This window comes from Berghia stephanieae, chromosome 5 (genome assembly GCF_034508935.2).
Source record: "Berghia stephanieae isolate SIO BIC M18660-M18661 chromosome 5, UCSD_Bste_1.3, whole genome shotgun sequence".
In the NCBI taxonomy this organism is placed as follows: domain Eukaryota; kingdom Metazoa; phylum Mollusca; class Gastropoda; order Nudibranchia; family Aeolidiidae; genus Berghia; species Berghia stephanieae.
The window spans coordinates 30,374,105-30,390,138 of NC_088364.1; the positions used below are offsets into that span (position 1 = coordinate 30,374,105).

General features: G+C 38.6%; 1 protein-coding gene across 1 annotated transcript in view; it reads left to right on the plus strand.

Annotated features, from left to right (window-relative positions):
- Nucleotides 1-14,710, plus strand: part of LOC144972735 (uncharacterized) — a 77,770-nt gene extending 63,060 nt beyond the window's left edge. The window contains exons 2-6 of the mRNA XM_078914321.1: nt 1-239; nt 4,717-6,765; nt 10,643-11,128; nt 12,985-13,327; nt 13,881-14,710. The exon at nt 1-239 is cut by the window's left edge and continues 417 nt beyond it. Coding sequence (XP_078770447.1) covers nt 1-239; nt 4,717-6,765; nt 10,643-11,128; nt 12,985-13,327; nt 13,881-14,093 — 3,330 coding nt within the window. The 3' untranslated portion in view covers nt 14,094-14,710. The remainder of the gene's footprint in view (nt 240-4,716; nt 6,766-10,642; nt 11,129-12,984; nt 13,328-13,880) is intronic.
- Nucleotides 14,711-16,034: the final 1,324 nt, after the last annotated feature.

A 16,034-nucleotide genomic window follows, 5' to 3' on the forward strand; every position in this document is an offset into this window, starting at 1 on the left:
ACAGTCAATAACATTAACAACAACAACAACAACAACAACAACAACAACGAATCATCTGGCGTTGGCAGCCTTGGAAACAACAGTATCGACAAGAACGATAACCACGCGATGGGCTTCTTCCGGCCGCCAGGGGTCGCCATTGTCCCAGGCCAGCTCTCACCAGGTGGCGCTCCCATCAAACCGGAAATGAAACGTCCTGGCGTTGACAAGAGCTCTGCGGTGCCAGACACGAGTACCGGGTGAGTAATTTTCCCCCCAACCCTTCCCCTTTACACTGTCTACTCTCCCTCCGCCTACGAAATAAGAGGTACTCGACATGACATCATTCGATGAATGAGCGTTCTTATGTGGAAGGAAAAAAAGACGTACAATTGTTAACATTCTATGAGGTTGATCCTTATTCTAGTGTCCTTCGTTAGGCATTTATTACCCGATGTCCTGATGCTCGTGTTGAATAATATTCATTAGAATCTACAGTTTTGTTGATGGAGAGAGTTTTTTTGTTTTTTTTTTTGTTAACGATAAAGACAAGATAATAATATTAAAGGAAAATCATGTTTTACGTACATATTCTGAAGCCACAACGTTGATACGTGCTTCACTATATCTTGAAAAATAAAGGGTATGGAGAAGTGCCGGGTGAAAACAGAGAATAATAATATATATATATATATATATATATATATATATATATATATATATATATATATATATATATATATATATATATATCACGATGTCTCTCTCTCTCTCTCTCTCTCTCCCTCTCCCTCTCTCATTTTTTAATTTATTTAAAAAAAACTATACACTATAAGTCGATCGTCTTGTGACGTAACGACATTAATTATTTGCTACGCCTCTCTACCTGGTGTTTTCATGTTGAAACTATCAAGAGTCTGAATAGCAAATGACATGATTTAGGATATACTCCTACTTGCATACAGTTATATGTGATGAATAACGCAGCATATGCGACTTGTTTTATATTATATTTCTACAGATTCATAGCACTAGCACAGTTGTTGCCAACTGCTGCTGCCATAAGATTTATAGCATCGCCACACATCCAGACGTACATAACATTGCATTAGATGGGTTATTATGTGATTATTCGTTGTGAAGAAGGAGAGATTATAAGAGGATTGGGTTTGGCTTCAACGATTACCTCCTGTTAGTAGGGGGGGGGGGGGGGGTCCTGAAGCATGGGTGGCTAGAATTGGAAAGGAAAGGGTGATAACATAACTTGGTGTGCAAAGGTGGTGGAAAAAGATTAACATTTAAAGGTCGATCATTCAAAAAGTTTTTGGTTAATTGCATTTTCATGTTACCCGCACATAATTATTTCTAGGACGTTCGTGAGAAACAATATTATTATTATGTCATGATAATATTATTATGAAGCGGGTGGATAGAAATGGGGAATATTTTAAAGCGAATTTTCTTATTTTAAGAACATTCATAACGTCTTGGCTAATCGCAACTTCCGGTTATAAACTTTATATTTTAGGAAAATTGTTTCAAACAATGATCTATATATACATTAGTAGATTATTTAGACGATATATAAGTAGATTAGTAGACGTCATTTTAGTAAATTAGACGACACGATATGGTGGGCTGTGAGGAATGAAATATTGTTAAGTACATCTTAAAAGTGGGACATTTTTTAAATTAATATTTTTTAAAGTAAATTTTGAAGCTTATGCATACTTAGTAGCAAGCAGTCCTTGTTGACGTTCAAGATGCAATCTGATGGGGTTTTTTCCCCGGAGAAGTGTAAGTTCTGCCCAAAAGGCTGCTGAGCAGTCAGTAATCATTGGTATTTGTCTCATGACACAGATACGGGATAGATTACAGAGCCTGAGACCTCAACGTAATGTAATATTTAAAAAAAATAATAATTCGACATATTGTAAAGCTGGGACAATAACATAATAATTTGGGGGTTTGATGGAGATGGGAGGGGTGAGTTTAGTTTTAAGGAATCTGGCACTGGAATAGAATCTATGGCATACAATGACAATGACAATCTGTATAGTAAACCTGTTTAGATTTTGAAAACTTGGGAACAAACCGATATTGCAAATATCTGGAATGATCACGGCATGTTTTTATAAAGAAGACATTTAGAGCTATGGAGCACTTGGTTTGCTTGTTATTTGAGGAGGCGGGTGGGTTGAAACTGGTAGGTACTTACACCTAATGTCAACTGGACGGGATAATTTAACGTCCACGATGAAGTAGGAGTACTTTGAGTTAAACACTTGTAGAATAAACCCTGTTACCTTATGACTGCTTTAGTGACAAGTAGAGAATGGTTGTTCCGGCACAAGTTTGGAGTCGAACCCGGTCTGTTCATACATTAGACGCTCTTTCAATTTGGCCAACCGAGCTTCAAAAACATTGCCAGATATACAGCCGGAGGAATTGTATTCGTCTATGCACTGAAACGAGCTTATCTCGTCTATTTGTCAAAGAAGCAGGGATGCAAATTCCTCATAAATCTCCAGAATTAGCCGTAAATTGTGTGGACCGAGCGACCTGCCGTGAGGGGAGAGGGGGAAGCTAGAATTTGAATATCCACGTGAAGGTGAAATTGCTTTTTTGTTATTTGAATTTGTGAACTCAACCTATGAGGTAATGCATACATTCAGTGGAGGTCCCAGTATTATTGGCGATGAGGATGTTACACTCAAACAAAGGGAAATCTTTCTTTATAATTTGGCCAAACGGTTTGATACATTCATAATAAATGTTTTGCGTATCGCATTAGAATGAATCTATTAATTCAACATCTTGTCAAATAGCTAGTTTTCAGTTGTTTTGTTGGTAGTAACTCAGTATACGTGATATTATAGTACAAATCTAGGTGGCCTCCCCGTTTCACCAACGTTCGTGCCCATCACAGTGTGTTAAAATGTTTTTTTTAAAAAAGTAACCAGGCGAAGGTAAAATTGCTTTTTTTGATTATTTGAATTTGTGAGCTTAAGCTATGAGAAAAAGTATACATTCAGTGGCGGCCCCAGTATTATTGGCGATGAGAAGGCTACATTGACGTGAATCTATCATTTGAGAAACCAATCAATTTTGAATTGAAGCCTGGATCACAGATCAAGAGTGAGGAATCGAAAATCAAAATCCCTTTAAAAATATATTATTATAAAATCTGCCTCGGCTTTTGGGTTTAAGTAAATGGCATAGGGATACCCCACCTCGTAGCTAGTTTTCAGTTGTTTCGTTGGTTGTTACTTATGGTAACTTGGTTGTTATATTACAAACCTAGGTGGCCTCTCTCCCTGCACTGTATCGCCAACGTTCGTGCCTGTCGGTGTGTTAAAATAATGATTTAAAAAAAATAAGAAAACAACACATACATAGCTCGTGTGTGTTAAGGCACTGTGTGTTTGTAAGCTGTGTGTTATTTTTGCTCTCGGTGTCAGTCGAGGACGCACACGTGGCTCTAATGAAAAGGCCTGACTTTTATTATTATGGGCGTTCAGTGGCGTAGGGAGATAAAACGACGCGCGGCTATCGTTTTATTACGGGCAAAGGGAAGGGTTTTTCTATCGTTCTTTTCTTTCCCTCTCCTCCATTTACAAAAAAAAAAAAAAAAAAAACTACCTTAGCTCCCATTGCCTTGGTGAAACGCAGAAAAAGCCGATAAAGGGCGGACAGAAAAGCTACGTTTCCACCTTGACGAAGTTGACGGTGTAATTTATAATACCATTCCGTTTAAACAAAAGTTGTTTTTTTTTTTGTTTTTTTTTTTTTTTTATTTGGGGGGGGGGGGGGGGGGGGTGTTTTTCAAAAGTAGCAGAGAAATAACGTGTGTTTGATTTTCGCACCTTGAGGTGAAAAAGTTGAGGACCTTAAAATATGAGACAGCCATTGTCACTTTGTTGAATTTAACCCTTCAGCTAGTATTGTTGTCATAGAGAGAAGTTGTGTGGGATTTGAGGACGTTTACACAGAGGGAATGAAACAGCGAATGTCAACAATCGGGTCTTTCTATGGGCGACCACCCACGAGTGTGTGTAACTGACAGAGCTTTTCAAACTGGCTTCGTCCGTGATTTCGCTGCGATTTAAAAAAACGAAACGTGGATATAGGCTGTTTCTGAACTTACAAGTATAATGAAGGTTGGGGTGTCCCGCAGTCGGTGATCAAGTGCAGTCTGCTCTATGCAATCTCATTAAGAATGGGCATCTGAAAGTGAGAAGAGACTGTCAAATAATTGTACTTTTCTCCTTTTTGTTATTCATACTTATTTTATAAAGAATATGCTATTGTCAGAAGGATTTAATTATATCATTAAATACTGCAAAGAAAAAAAAAAAAAAAATAAACAAAAGAAAGCGTAGGATATTAATTCTAAATTACAGCGAATTATATAATTATAATAATATGTTATATTATGAAGACGGTGGCTGTAGACATAGGAAGATGGGGGAACCATCATCGCTGCCGCCCTACATTGCAACAGGCTTTATAGTGGACAGTAAGTAAGTACGGATATAAAAGAAAAGAATTCGACATGGATCTTTCTTTCCATCAACTCAATTAATCCGTGGTTTTATATGCATAAGAGAAATGAAAAAAGATTTTGTTTTTGTTTCTTTGCATTTTTTTTAGGAAGGGGGGGGGGGGGGGAGGTCGTCAAACTTTTACATACAAAGTAATCTCCTATATATTTATTATCTCCATTTTATCCACCAGACTCAAACCGGAAAACCTGTCACCAACGTCTGGTGAAATAAGACAAGACAACGCCATTTCATCGACAACATCAAGTACCGCCTCATCATCATCATCACCACCATCATCGTCGTCGTCGTCGTCGATATTATTTTCGTCACCTTTATTTCCCAGAACTCTCCCAGTCGTGCCATTAACCAGTGGATTATCATCACCACCGGTTACAACAACCACTCCATTATCACCGCCAAAATCATTCTCGACATCCCTCTCCTTAAATACTTCATCATCATCAACGTCATCGTCGTCCTTACTGTTATCCGTGCCATCCGCCACTTCTTTATCAACATCACCATCTCTATCGCCATTATCTACTCCGTCATCGTCGTCCTCATCTAATCCAACGTCAACAACGCCAACAAAGCGTGTACACTCCGTTCTTTCCATGATTAGCAACACCCCTATCACGAATCCTCCCACTAACACATACCACAGTACTTTCAATCGTGTGGAAAGTCCCACATCGGACGATAAAGCTATTGATCGCTTGTCATGTGCTTCGGACTCAGTGCACGAAAATGATACCGATTCAAATAACCAATTTAAAAATTTGAAAAACCACAATTGTGAGAGTGTCAAAGAACAGTATTCCGAAGTTGAAGACGATAACGATATTGACGTCAATGGCGACGATGGTGACGTCAGTTTTGACAGCTCTGATGAAGATGACGAGGTTGATGAATCACACTCTTCCAGATTAGAAATTGACATCGAAGAGGAATCCGGCCTTGTCATGGTTGATAAGTCGGAATCATCTGTGGACAATCTACCAAATGACAACGATACTGAGTCATCTCCCAAAATAGATCCGAAACGTCAAACAAAACTCATTCTTCCCGCCGAAACGTCATCATCATCACAGGTGTCCACACATTCTCAACAGCCCATATCATTACAGAGCCCCAGCACAACAATATCGTTCTCTACACCGCCGTCGTCATCCTCATCATCATCATCTACTTCGCAGTCAATTTCATCTTCATCTTCCCATGTCTCTCATCCAACTTCAGCGATAGAATCATCCAACTCATCCTCATCCTCGCAAACAACATCATCGTTATCATCGTCTTCATCATCAACATTATCACCCCAATCTTCATCAGCAACGATGAGCGTATCAACTCTTCCTCCAGCGATGTCTGTTGCTTCACTACCCAATATCAAATCGGAACACATCTGGGTGCCTCCAACAGTAATGCCCAACCACAACAGTGAAAAACAAAACATTCCTTTAATCCACCACCAGCACCCATATCCTCAAATATGTTCCCCCTCTACAACAACTACTACATCAAATTACTCCGACAACAACAATGTCGCTTTGCCACTGAAGATCAAATCAGAGAAAAATAACAACGACGAAAGTACCCAACATTCTGAAGGAAATATAAATAAACACGAGATCGTCTCCGAGACAGAAAGTGTTCGGGACAAAAAATATCCAATTCCAAACAATTCTGGAATCCATCCACCAACGGCGAAAGAAAACAGCAACCCTCATGGATTTGCATCCATTTTAGAACGGAGCGATCCTTTGAGGAAAGAGCCTGGATTACAGGACTCTAAGCCCGTTGTTGCTGTTGCCCTCAGTGGCTCAATTCCATCCAGTAATGAAAAAGTCTCGAATAAAGACAAAGACTATACTCTGGAGCGAGAGAAGGAGGAGATGAGACTGCGACAGAAAGCGAAAGAGGAGAGGAATAGAAAAGAACGAGAACGCGAGGAGAGGAGAGAGAGGGAGAAAAGGGAGCAGGATAGTAGAGAGGCAGCAGAGAGGGAACAACAACGTAGGCGGTCTGAGGCTGAGAGGCGAGAACGCGAAATTAGCCGAGCAGCAGCCGCCCAAGCTGAAAGTATCAGCAGGCACGAAGCCTCGTCTAGCGGCCCGACCTTGTCTATGACCCCTGTTCCGACCCTTGACCCATTGGGAAGACCTCAAGGGGGCGTGTCGGAAGCGGCCTTTAGCGATTACATGCGCGTGCTGGCCGCAAGTCACGGACATTCCTTCCTGTAAGTAATTGCATTTATTGTTCTTCCCGCTCTCCCAGCCACTGTTATCTTTCCATCTTTTAAGCTTGAATTTTCTTTCTTTTCAACATTTTTACTTCATTCTCTCACGCCTCAGAAACTTGAAATCCAGTGATTATTATCATTAGACCATATCTATTATTATTATTATTATTATTATTATTATTATTATTATTATTATTATTATTATTATTATTATTATTATTATTATTATTATTATTATTATTATTATTTTTATTATTATTATTATAAACTCCATGTAACTTACAGTTTTAAATAACTTTTACTAATATTATATATATAACGTTTGTCTGTTTTGTGATGGTCTCGATAGGTCAGTTGATAGAGTACGGAGCCTGTTTCTCAAAGGGACCGTCCATATTTTTTCTTCCTTCTTCTTTATCCCCTGTTCACCTATTAGTAGTTAGTAGCTGTGTCTGTTAGGTTGTGCGAAAGTACTGCACGATATCCAAAGGGTATCAAGCTAGGGATGAACTATCCAGTTCTCTTGGCATTTTGGCTCTGAGGGACTCCTTTTTAAGATGTTACTTTAATACCGGGTTATTCATCTCTCCAATCATAAACAATATTAAAGTTTTATGATAAAATATTTGACCTAACCCTAATGGGTATAATCGTGTTTATGCCATATTATAGCTATAACCAGCATGGCAACCGTAGTAAATCATAGAATCCTGTTCTCTCGCACACCAAACTCAAGTCTCATCGATATGGCTAAGAACACATAGTTTCGTGTAAATTTGGGGATTATCTTATAGTAAAACTCCGGATTTTCTAACATGCCACGAGCTTTATCGCCTTCCATCTCATGCAATCCGCTGATGTTATCTTTGATGTACTGCTTCTCAATTGTAATTTCCAACAAACGCACATGACACACACACATACACACACACATACACACACACACACACACACACATACACACGATCAAGCAACGTCAACAGCAGAGCACCATACTAGCAACATCATAACTGTAGCAGCAAAAATGAGAGTTGAGAGTTTTTAAATAGCGCAATATCCTCTCAAGGTCCCAGGTCGACAGCAACATTTAACATGTAGGGCGAGACATGACGCCTCGCCTGTTAGGCGATATTACATTTTTTTTTCGGACAGTACAACGCTGCTAACGGTCTGTTACTCATTTTACACTTGAGTACGGTGAGATAATGTGAGTAAAGAGCCTTTTACAAGGACTCAACTATGCGAGAACGAGGCTCGAATACAGGACCTTCCGATACGAAAGCGAGGGTGTAGTACCACAAGACCACGTAGCAGCACAAAACGTCAATAAAAGCCATAATAATAATAATAATAATAATAATAATAATAATAATAATAATAATAATAATAATAATAATAATAATAATAATAATAATAACAGTAATAATAACAACAACAACAGTAACAATGACATATCTATAAGATTTTCAACAACAGTGACAACCACCCGACAACATCGTATAATATACGGTTCTTACACTCTTGTTTTTGTTTTCTTTTTTTTTTTTTTTTTTTTAATTTCCGGACTATTGGGAACAAAGTTCGAATTTCAAAATGCAAGAGTTTAAGAAATATTTTATTCTACCCCTATCTCATTTCGTTATCTGAATAAATCAGACACACTTGTTCAGATGTTTATCTGAATAAAATACATTTACTAAATATTTCAGTGAAATTTAAGGCTTTGTAATGTGGCGACACAAATTATATTGCAAACTTGATATCATTACTCGTTACTAGTTATGGAGAGGGGTTGAATGATATCTAGAAACGCTTACTGAAACTCAGAATATTTTAATATAACACTACCGACGTTGTGTCATGCAGGGTAGGTACATTAGCGAGTTAACGATTTTGTTCCCTGAACTTAAACGATCGACCAAACGACGAGGGAAAAAAAAGGTCATCAGACGTGGCCACACGACGCCCGGTGCTCAAATTGCGTCGTGTGGCGACGTCTGAGGACAGATCCTGGTTTGCTTCCTCGATCGTTTAGGTTCAGAGAACGTAATCTAATCGTTAACTTGCTAATATCCCAGAGCCGAACGGACCGACTGCTAGGTTGTTGTACCCGACAGCCCAACAGCCCAGATTTTCTTCCCACCTTGGGCGGTAATAAATAAATATCGAACGACTGGTAACGCTTTGAAGGCTGATATAATGGCCGTAGTGGAAGATTAAAAAGGTTATAATATGTGAGAGCGTACTGAACGTCCCGCCCGCCGTCTAGCGGGTGAATGTGGTGCGTATTAATAGTAGTGTGAGATATAATATCGTATAGAACGGAAATCGAAAGAAAAACTACATGTGGAGTAAGTAGACTGCCGCCGTACTCTGAAAAAAACCCCAAAAAAACACGTCTTGAAAATTTTGGCCAGAAAACTCATTCCTGAAATAAAGACCGATTAAAATATTGTTATTATAACTCTCAAACCCGGGACGTCAGACTTCAATTGAAGTCCCAAGTTTGAGAGTTTTTGACAAGTTTAAGGGCCATTTTAATCGATCGATATATATTATTTTGAACAACGAGTTTTCTGGCCAAAATTGTTAAATGTGTTTGGGTTTTTTTTTCTTTTCTTTTTTCTATCCCAGAGTGCAAAAGAGTATATAATATAGAGGTTACGTGCTCTCGTAGTTTAGTTTCTTTATGACATGTTTTGTTTTTCAGCCGATTTTTATCCACACTTTGAAGTAATAACTGAGGTTTAGTTGATGTTTTCGGTGGTATTTTTATATGAAAATTTCAGATTACCTGAGCCTTTGAAGGAGTGTAAATTGAGATTGTGGGGTGGGCAAGGGAGAGAAATATATATATATATATATATATATATATATATATATATATATATAGAGAGAGAGAGAGAGAGAGGAGAGAGAGAGAGAGAGAGAGAGAGAGAGGGGGGTGTAAGATCATTTATGATGACAAGAGTGGGGAAGAAGAAGAAGAAACATAAAGAGAACTTTGCTAAGGACAACAAATTTGACCAAGGACAAAGAATTTAATATAATTCCCAGTTTCTGGTTTCCTTGCAAAATAAATAAATAAATAAATAAATACTGTCCGACTGGTGACGACCAGCTTGCCACGCCCCTGTTGACGTCCCACGTCTTGTGATGAATGACCCGGTGGGGCAGGATGTTGTTGTGTCGATGTTTTCCAAGACAACAGTCGATCTCTCACGCCTCGCCGTTTTGAACATCAATACCGTCACCATCATTTCCGCCATGCGAGACTAAATTACGCCCGGTCCGTGGGTTCGATCAATGCCTGGGAAGTCGAATACCTTGGACCCAGGAGTACGAGATTAGATTGATAGACACTTCAGATAGCCGGTCATATCGATTTGGTATTGGTTATCGATTGGTATCGGTGTCGGTTCGCTGGTTTTACCGATATAATACTGATCTACGCTTGGCTGGGCACGGCACGTGATTGAATGCATGGCTGACAAGATGAATGGATGAATGATTTTAGGTGAATGGATGGACAGATGGAAACATAAGTTTGGACGAATAAATGAATGAATGCACCGATGGCAGATACATTATGAACTGAAAATGAATTGAATATTTTCCGCGAATGAAGTGGATCGAAAGATAGTATCGCGATGGAAAACCCGATTGTGGATGAATTTATAAATTGGAAGAGATGAGGCGAAAAATATCTTTTGAATATCTAAAAGTTTAATTAGTACACATGTATACATATTCTGAACTAAAGCTGCATTAAAACACTGGCTGTTCTGTTCAAGGTTGATTAATGTAAAAAAAAAATTAATAATTATAATTTTGATATCACAAGTTTATCACTTAATGCTGTTTGTTTCCTCAGATCACCCAGTCCAGCCGCTGGTTTTGTGCATCCTATGCTTCAGCTTAGATCTCAAGACCCACGTTTTGCATCTTCGCCTCTCTTGAACTCGCTTGGATCAGGTGCTCCTCTGGGGTCCCCCATCGCAGGATATCCTTTCCCCAAGGAGCATCCAATCTTCTATCCAGGTGCTGCCGGAAGCAGTTTACTTCCCCATGGATTTCCATCTCCCCCGACTTTGCCACAAATCCATCCCCTTTTTCAAAGACCACCGTACGCCCCTGCTGCAGCGCAGCCGCCATCGGTTATGGAGTACCAGAGATCTCTCGCAGCGGCGGCGGCTTATGGTTGGCCTCAGGGCTATCCCTACCTCTTGTCGGATTTGTCAGGAGCGGCGTCCGTTTCAGCTTCCTCATCATCAGCTGCCGCTGCGATTACATCAGTGGGCATGAAGAGACCAAGCACTGAATTTGAAGTGGCCGTGGAGTTGAATGCCAAAAGAATGAGGTAGGTGGTTACAGTTACGTTTATGAATTCCAATAATGGAATAGTTACTAACCATTAGGCAGTGCCGATGTTTTGAAAAGAAACTGCGATTATTTTTAAAATTAAGCAGTTACAGAAAAGAAGAAGGAGGAGGAGGAGGAGAAGAAAATGAAGAAGTCTGTCTCTACCTCGATGTCTATCGCTCTTGTTGTTGTTGTTCATCATTATCATCATCATCATCATCATCATCATCATCATCATCATCATCATCATCATCATCATCATCATCATCATCGTCATCATCAGTTAACATTTCCTTTTCACATTCATTCTGTAACTTTATTGTTCATCTGTCATATATTATTATTACGATGCCACCCTACCGTCGTAATCATTAGATAATCATCACGTCACGATGCCAGCTAAAATTAATGTACTGTTGTTGTTTTTTTATCGTGGGGTTGATTCAGTCCATTTATTTGCACGTCGCTGATTGGGTCTCTTCCATTATACGGCTTTTTCAATACGTACTCTCAGTATTGTAGTCTACCATCATATGTCTAGAGAATTGGAACAGATGAGTCGGTGGCTGATATTTTCATTTTCTTTCCTTATCATTTGTGGACTATTTGGTGATTAAAAAAAAACAAAAAACAAAAAAAAAAAAAAAAAAAACAACAACAACAAAAACAAACACAGAGTTTTCGATTGTCCATAAACTAAAAAAAATATTGGAACAGAAGAAACGTTTAGATTATGGGCAGTAATAATGCTCTCTCTCTCTCTCTCTCTCTCTCTCTCTCTCTCTCTCTCTCTCTCTCTCTCTCTCTCTCTCTCATCTTTCTATCTATCTATCTATCTATCTATCTATCTATCTATCTATCTATCTATCTATCTATCTATACGTCTGTTTTTGGCATTCACACATATTCCAACCTTGTTAAATTTTTAAAATGTATTATTTAACAGACCCCCCCCCCCCCCCCCCCCCCTCCTCCTTCTCCCCCGCTCACTTTACCATCACAAAACGTCCTTACCCCGTCTGATCCCTATCTCACGACCCCCATCATAAATTTCACGTGTCTCTTGAGACCAGCACCCTTCACTCCCGACACAATTCACTATCACCATCACCCATCACACGGATGCTTCCAAAACTTCACAATCTCTCCACCCGTATAAAATTTAATGTTTTCAGATATCATTCATTATTTATCAACATCAGGACCGGACCCTCCAGGGGGGCTGCACCATAGAGCGACAACTCTTCATCCCCTTTTAACGAATTCCGTTATGATTCTCTTCGCCCTTCCCCCTCCCCATGTCATTTTCATTTTAACTCTGTCATAGAGTCGGCTTAAGGTGGCTTTATGATATATTAGCGCTCTCACACCCTGAACTCCGGGAAGACCATAGAGAATACAGTCTGGGGAAGACCGACCTGTAATAAATGGATAGTTGGGTTTCCTTGGATCTGACGAAAGTCAAGGCAACATGCTAAGGAACAGATGACCCTTCTGCATCATCTCATCATAATAAACTAACGCGATTTCCAATATATGTTCGGATATTTCATTTGGTTCAATTTGCTTTTTAGGAATAACGTTTTTCCAACATAAAGTTTAATAATCCCTGGGTGTGTCTGATGTTACAAGGACATCAATTAAAACAGTTATTTGCCTTTTAGCTAGTTTGCATCTTCTGATTCAGTTGTGGCATTTGCCATCGAATAAATCTTTGACTCCTCATCCCTTCCTCCAAATTAAAATGTTCGTGTATTGTCGTTATGTCTTTTGAACCCTTTTGACGTCACAATGGATATATTACAGCTGTTCTTCAGTGTTTATTGATTGTTTTTTTTTCTTCTCGGTCTCCAGGCTTGAAAACTGTCGGCCACCAGATTTGGGCGCCCAGTGGGATTACTTCGCCGCTGCAGCTGCAGCTCAGAGACCTCAAACGTCCGCTTTGCCCTGCGGGTTGGAGTCCAGCAGTATGGACAAGATGTCGGAATCCATCAGGAAGCGTTACCTAGACTACATGAACGTTCCGCAGGCACAAGCTACAGCTGCTTACCTCTCAGCTCTTCCTCCAGAATATGCCAGGCCTGTCATGTACCAGTGCGCATGCGCAGAGCACCGCGATGACGATATTCGACTGTGGCAGGTTGAGGATGTATGTAAATTTCTATCCTCATTGGACGGATGTGCTGTTTACACTGATGTAAGTATTGTGTTTGGAAACCATTATTTAGAAGGAAAAAAGGGAACGATTATAATTTCTTGTATATAAGCCAGTTATTGCTTTTGGTTAAATATATGACTTTGTGATGAAAAAGACATGTATGTTCTTGGTTTGTTGCTTTTGTGGTTGTCCCCCCCCCCCCACTGTTTTGTTAATAAATATTTTAAATATTTGTTTGTTTTTTTAATCATATCTTCCCAAACATATGGGATTCGAACACGACATTGCCTTATTAACAGTACATAATTGCTCTTTATAAATCTTATTGTGTTTATAAAACTGATTAAGCAAAATAAAAATAATTCTAGTTTCGTTTTAAGCGTATTAAATTTTATATTTTTCCTGACAATATTAATTTGATGATGCGGGATCAGAAAAGACAAAACCATTTAAAAATGAAATATGAAGATAAAGAATTAAAAAAAAAAAAACTGTTAACGTGTTTAATCTGCAACAAGTAATAATTGTAACCTTATTAATCATAATTTGGTGCATGTGTGTACATTTTTCTCTTTTTATTTTTACTCTCCAGCATTTCAGAGAGCAGCGCGTTGACGGTCGAATTCTTGTTCTGCTCACGACAGACCACCTGACAAAGACTCTCGGGATGAAGCTGGGACCAGCTGTCTTGCTCTACGAGGCAGTCGCCAAAAAACTGCAAGATCTCAGCAAGATGCAAAACTGCGAGGCGTGCAGGAGTATCGCCATGAGTCAACCAATGGCTCCAATGCCGGTCCAGCTGTAGAATATTATAAAGAACAACGATCCCTGTGGACAAATTTTGATATTATTTGAAAAGTTAAATAGCCGTCCTGTCAGTAACACGATAGTTCATCATTGAAAACTGCTTATATATTGCCTTTGAGGGACATCATAATCCGTTAAGTGATACTAATTTCTGAGGATTATAGCTGATTCTTTCTGATACGTCCCCAACAGCATTAACTGCAATAACATGTGGACATGCACATAAAGAGGAAATGCTGAAACATAATCCACTTTACCTCCAAGGCGTGGGAGGAATGAAAAATAGAACTGATGGATTAGGTTTCTTTTTTTAAACGACTTTATCCTGCCTCATGACATGTGAACAATACATTATGTTGATAAGTTAACTTACGGATATACTAGATATATTCATTAGATTATGTATGTTGAATTATTGGAAATGCTATTCACCCCTCCCCTACCCTTCAAATGCATCGGAAAAGGGAATATGTGTTGAAAAAATGAAATTTATGTGGGGTTTTTTTCTTGTTTTTTTTTTGTTTGTTTTCGTTTTGTTTTGTATTTTTTCTTTTCTTTTTGTTTTATGTGAGGTTCGTCGTGATTTTGCTTGCCTAAATGCATAGCCAAGAAAAAGAGCTTTAAAAAGAAAGAAGACCCGAAGAACTATTCCCCAAAGGCCAGTTTTTGAACGTTTCAGTGAGACCTCACCGGGATTTCTTATGAAAATTAATTATTATATTATAGTGTTTAGTGCTGTTGCAGTTTTAATGGATATTAATATGGTGGAGAGGTCCGCTGGGTCCAGGCCATGAGACAAATGTGTGACTAATCAAATAGAATAGAATTGTTACTGTTTCAAATTTCAAAGTAGGAACTGTATGTTGTGATGATTAATTCATGTTTTCCCCCCCAGACGTTTTCACTTCATTCAAGTTGGGAGCAGCGGATCTCCGACAATTAATGGGAGCGATCTATATTCTGTTTTCGTCCAACTAAGTCATCAATCACATGATTTTATTGCTGTCCAACGATTGGATATTTCTTCAGAAATGTAAACACGCTGCTTTGTTTATGAAAGTTGTAAACATACCCATGTGTCAAGCTGAACAAAATGACCAATCGTGATGTTAGATATTTCAAAAACTGTGAACACTTTTCACTATGCGGGTCACTTTGAGCACACTATGCAATGTGACCAATGACCTCGAGCACATGGAAATGTAATATAGATCGTGCCCATTGTAGTCAAGTTGAGATTTACCGTCATCATCTTGTGATCATCGTTATTCGGGTTTTTTTTTTTTTTTTTGTTTTTTTTTTTTGGTTTTTTTGGATTCGCTCTAGAGCAAAGAGTAGAGATAGGAACAGTATTAAATTGAAGGATGTAGCTAGGCTTTTCAAAGGAAATAGATATACGCGTTCTCACGATTTGGTTTTCCTGGTTTGAAAATAGAATTATACGTGCACGCCCTAGAAGTGGGGAAACTCATTTTGTATATTATTGTCAATGGGCGGTTTCTACTTAAAGTAGCTGTTGAAATAAGTACTATTCTCTGTATTTATATTTTTATATAGAGAGGACATTATGCGATTCTAAGAAGAAATGATAATAATAATTTTTGTTGGTGTCTTATACAATAAGATAGGATGAGATAGGATTTTAAAATATTAAAGGAAACAGTTAGTGTATTCTTTCTGTATCATTACAAGTACAGGGATCTTCGTCAACAATATCATTAATTAACCCTGTATTTGGAGCTCTTAAAACTCTGTATTTGGAAACTCTTCAGTTGAGTCCTTACAAAGTTGATAACGTAAGGATTATAAATAACCACAGATATGTTGCTCTCAATACGTAACTGAATGTAATACAATGGTTAACTGGCACTTTTCTACTCACTTCATATCTTGTTGTTACCAATGGTTAAAGTGAATAATTAAGATCTAATATATATAT